The following is a 4,680-nucleotide window of genomic DNA, read 5'->3' as shown; positions in this document are numbered from 1 at the left end:
TTACGACTCCATAATAAACCGACTCATAAAGCAATGCATTTCCCTTAGGGAAATGCAACATTTTAATCATCAACACCCTTTTTGTTTCATGATTGCTTTGCGAGTCTTGATCAAGAAGAAAAAAGAAATGAAGATGTAGTTAACTAGGTTTAGTTTAGGACTTTTTTTTCCTTTTACCCAATATAAATTGATAATGATTTTGTAATTGTATTTATATAAATAAAGCTTTTTTCCTTATCTAGATTGTAGGATTCATAATATTACTTTGTAGTAATTTATTTATTATAAAAATTTTAAATTCCTTTTTGGATCAAACTTTTGTCATATAACTTTGTAAAAAGAATTTAATCATTAATTCTCATCCTATTATTTATTTGTCTAATTCTACTTCAATTGTAATATGGAGTTGTACTTATGCACATAGGTCCTTAACTTATATCCTATTTGAATTGTGAACCAAGTACTAAAAAAAGAGCAAAGGTCATGCCAAATTTAATACTTGAGTCACTTTCATCTAAATTCAACTAAGTTCAGAACGTTTAATTTTACCCCAATGTTTATATGCATGAATGCAATGCACATTCGAAAGAAAAATAAACCCATGCAACTCTCTAAACTATGGGACATTACAGCACTGTGGGTTGTCTTCTGGTCGGTTCGCCTTGTGACACCTCCATTTGACTTATGGTTGCTCCCACACTTGGTGTTTTATTTTGTATGATGAGTTTCTTCCATGTTCGGATCCATTCCCTGCGGAAACACATTAAACCAAGGATTTCGTAATTTCTTGCGTTCATTAGTCATTAGTGGCAATATCAAAGTGACTCTCTTGGATATTCTAGGATTATCCGGTTTAAACAACGGTGTGACAAGTGACATCACTCATTGCCCTCCTCAAGCTTAAAACCTCCTCTTCAAGCTAAAATCTTGATGGTCCTCGAGGAAGAATCAAAAATCAGTAGTAAGAAACACAGTTATTTAAATTGAAATAATGAGTAGGTTTTGGATTCGTGGTGGTTGTGTTATGCAGGTGGCCTCTAAACACGTCTTCTGGTGGAGTGGACGTCGTTGCTTCGTGTCTTTGTCCTCTAGCTCATTCTTCAATGGCGACATTCGACTAGCTTCGCCTTAGTCGGGGAGCCTGTGAGGTTGGTTGCCTCGGATCCACCTGGCCGGGATCTGTTTGGTCGCCAAACCCTCTGTGTCGCCTTCCAGAATTTCACTTTCATCAACTTTTGGTCACTTTCACCAAATTTCAGAGTCGGTTTTCAACAAAATTTTGGTGTCACTTTCAACAAAATTCTGAGTCATTCTCACTTTTAGCAATTCCGGAGTTGCTCTAAAAACAAAGTGTCATTTCCAACAAAAACAGTGGAGCGCAGCAGCCCAGCGTGTTGGACCGCAGGAAATTGATAGGATAGGAAGGAGGGAGACGTTGCCCATCGATAAAGGCAAGGCATACGTAGAGGCAAGGCAGGCCACGTATCTCTCTCTCTCGCCAGTCGCCATGGCCATGGCCACCAAGCTCCAATGGTTGCCACGGCTCCTCCTGCTCACCCACTCTGCCTTCTTCCTGCTCAGCCACACCGCCGCCTTGCCGTGGACTCTCGACCACGCCTCCGGCCTCCACCCCGTGGTGCTGCTGCCCGGCAGCACGTGCAGCCAGATCGAGGTCCGCCTCACGGACGCCTACGAGCCGCCGTCGCCGCTCTGCGCCGGGCACAAGGGCGACGGCCAGTGGCACCGGCTATGGAAGAACGCGGCCGCTCCTGATGCCGACGCCCCGTGCTTCGCCGATCAGTTTAGATTGGTCTACGACGATGTCGCCGGCGATTACCGCAACGCGCCGGGCGTCGAGACCCGCGCCGTCTCCTTCGGCTCCACCCGCGGCTTCCTTGCCGACGACCTTGCCGACAAGTAAGTACTAGCTTCGTCGTGGTTTATTGGTCCCTTCACATTTTATGCTAAATTTTGATCTTAGATTTAACTAACAAAATATTAATGCACGTAACCAATGCAAAGTATCATTAAAAATCCGACGATATAGTTTTCGATGAACGCATTATTATTTTCTTAGTTAAATTTATGATTAAAATTTAACACAAAATACTAAAAAGACCAATAATTAAAGGGTAGAATCCAAAACTATGCTCTCACTAACGACATCACATATTCACATCAATAAACGACAACTTGGTTAACCTGCCAGGGAGCTCTGCATGGGGAAGCTGGTGGAGGCGTTGGAGCGAGTAGGGTACCGCGACGGCGAGACCCTCTTCGGTGCTCCCTACGACTCCCGGCAGGCGCCCGCCCCACCGGGGAAGGCGAACAGAGAGCTCTCCCGGTTCCGGCGGCAGCTCAGGGAGCTGGTGGAGCGCGCGAGCAGGACGAACGGTGACAAGCCGGTCATCCTCGTCTCGCACAGCCAGGGTGGCTACTTCGCACTCGACTTCCTCAACCGGAGCCCGCTGCCGTGGCGCAGGAGGTTGGTGAAGCACTTCGTCATGGCCTCTACGGGCGCCGGCGGGTTCGTGCTGCTAATGCAGAGCCTCCTCCCCTCGAGCGGCAGCTCCACCTCAGCCTCACCCGCCGGCGTCCTCTCGCCGCCGCAAGTTAGGATGATCTTCCCCGGCACTTTCTCGGCACTGCCGTCTCCCGTCGCTTTCGGCGACGACACGCCGCTGGTGGTCACGGCGAACCGGAGCTACGCCGCGCGCGACATGCCGGCATTCCTCGCGGCGGCGGGGCTGCCGCCACAGGCGGTATGGCTCTACGAGACGCGTGCCCTTCCCGTGGCGCTGAGCCTCGGACCGCCGCTAGTGCCCATGACGTGTGTCAACGGCGGTGGCGTGCCGACCGTGGAGAGGCTCGTCTACCCGGGCCCTGGCGGCCTCGGCGCGGCCCCGGAGGTGGTGTACGGAGACGGCGACGGCGTGGTGAACTTGGCGAGCATACTTGCGCTGGACACGGTGATGGGTGGAGACCCGAGGCAGGAGCACTACAGGTCCATCAGGATCGCCAATATGTCTCACCTTGGTGTTGTCTCGGACGCTCTCGCCCTCGAGCGTTTGCTTGGTGAGATTTTTCACGCCGCTACACCGGCCGTGGATGCGCGTGCGATGTAGTGAACATAATTGAGCTGCGACACCCGCTTTTATCCCAAAATTTTGCAATGAAAAACATCGCTGCTATGTGATGTTTTTGATCCGGTTTTTCTTGTGAACTGCATCCACTCTCTCCTGCTTAATGAATTGCCGAAGCTCCCGACCATCTAGCTTTTTCCCTCAAAATTGTTTTTACAAAAAGAGGATGACCCCGACCTCTGCTTCTGGATGATGCATGTAACCATTTCCCTTAAAATTGTGATGCATCGTTTTGGTTACTGCAAAAATATCTTTTGGAAACAAAATCTACAACATTTGTTTTTGATTTTATCTTGTCCCAAAGAACAGCATGAGGATTTTGTTCTTTAATTATACAGTTTCTTCTTTTTTTGCAGATTCTTTTTAGAATTTTGGTTAGGCTACTCGTAGTGAGAAGCATCATATACTAGCATCATGCATATGGGAACTACATCCACTCTATCCTGCTTAATGAATTGCCAGAGCTCCTGACCATCTAGCTTTTTCCCTTAAAATTGTTATGCACCCCCTCTAGTTCTTGGCTTGCTGGCATCATCGGTCATCGCGTCCCCTGCTTTGGCTCCTCGCCCCTCCCCCTCCCCAACCCAAGACACCTTGTTGCCCTGCGCCTGTCATGTCAAGGCCTGCGTGTCTGGCCTGGCCCCCCTTCTTGGTGGTGTTTTTTCAACCTACATTTTACTTTCAACTCCCGATTTCTGATCCGGTGGCTATGGGATTCCTCAGGCCCAGGCCGGGGAGAAATCCCTGCTTGGCCTGCCGGTGCTGGCAGCAGCGACACTCACAAGTGTAGTTCGCTTCTTGGAAGCGTTGTCGTGGACTCTCTCTGAGCCCCTCTTTTAGCACCTGGGGAAACCCTAGGTTTCATTCATCAAATCGGACGGCGGCGGGCGCCTGGCGTCATCTTGTGTGCTTGCAGCATCCCCGGTGTCGGACTTGTAGATGTAGGACGTCATGTAGGTTCGGACTGCCCCTCAAGCTAGGGGGTGTAGCTGTGTTGTTTGCTTGTTCAGAGCGAGCACGCCTTGTCTCTCTTGTCTCTCTACTCTGGGCACCGTGTTCGTACCTCCTTTCGTTCGTGCATGTGTTGTATCGTCATTTGTACTCATTCTTTTTTCTTCTATCAATGGAATGATACACACACTTTGGGTATTTAAAACAAAAAGATTGGTAAATAGTTGAGCAGACTTAGAAGTTTGTGGAAGGGGAAGATTGACCGAATAGTTGATTCGTAGTGCACTTGTCCTGGACCACTTCGGTACCCCGTGAACACTAGTAGAAAACAGGGCTTTGATCCAGGCCGGGTTAGCTGTTGGGGAACGTAGTAATTTCAAAAAAATTCCTACGTACACGCAAGATCATGGTGATGGCATAGCAACGAGAGGGGAGAGTGTTGTCCACGTACCCTCGTAGACCGTAAGCGGAAGCGTTTGAACAACGCGGTTGATGTAGTCGTACGTCTTCACGATCCGACCGATCCAAGCACCGAACGTACGGCACCTCCGAGTTCAGCACACGTTCAGCTCGATGACGATCCCCG

General features: G+C 49.1%; 1 protein-coding gene across 1 annotated transcript; it reads left to right on the top strand.

The window, feature by feature from the left end:
• The first annotated feature begins 1,439 nt into the window (after nucleotides 1-1,439).
• On the top strand, nucleotides 1,440-3,228 carry LOC123064296 (lecithin-cholesterol acyltransferase-like 1). Its single transcript, XM_044487802.1, has 2 exons — nucleotides 1,440-1,917; nucleotides 2,210-3,228. Exons 1-2 carry the CDS (start codon nucleotides 1,508-1,510, stop codon nucleotides 3,123-3,125), a joined length of 1,326 nt encoding a protein of 441 aa, XP_044343737.1. The 5' UTR covers nucleotides 1,440-1,507; the 3' UTR covers nucleotides 3,126-3,228.
• Nucleotides 3,229-4,680: the final 1,452 nt, after the last annotated feature.

This window comes from Triticum aestivum, chromosome 3B (assembly GCF_018294505.1).
Source record: "Triticum aestivum cultivar Chinese Spring chromosome 3B, IWGSC CS RefSeq v2.1, whole genome shotgun sequence".
In the NCBI taxonomy this organism is placed as follows: Eukaryota; Viridiplantae; Streptophyta; class Magnoliopsida; order Poales; family Poaceae; genus Triticum; species Triticum aestivum.
The sequence above is the reverse complement of the archived record's forward strand: the minus strand, read 5'-3'. Positions and strand labels throughout refer to the sequence as shown.

Bases quoted from the DNA above. Each gene is read 5' to 3' on its own strand.
- LOC123064296 (XM_044487802.1), top strand. From the start codon at position 1,508: ATGGCCATGGCCACCAAGCTCCAATGGTTGCCACGGCTCCTCCTGCTC. The intron at 1,918-2,209 runs GTAAGTACTAGC...TTAACCTGCCAG, and splicing joins GCCGACGACCTTGCCGACAA to GGAGCTCTGCATGGGGAAGC.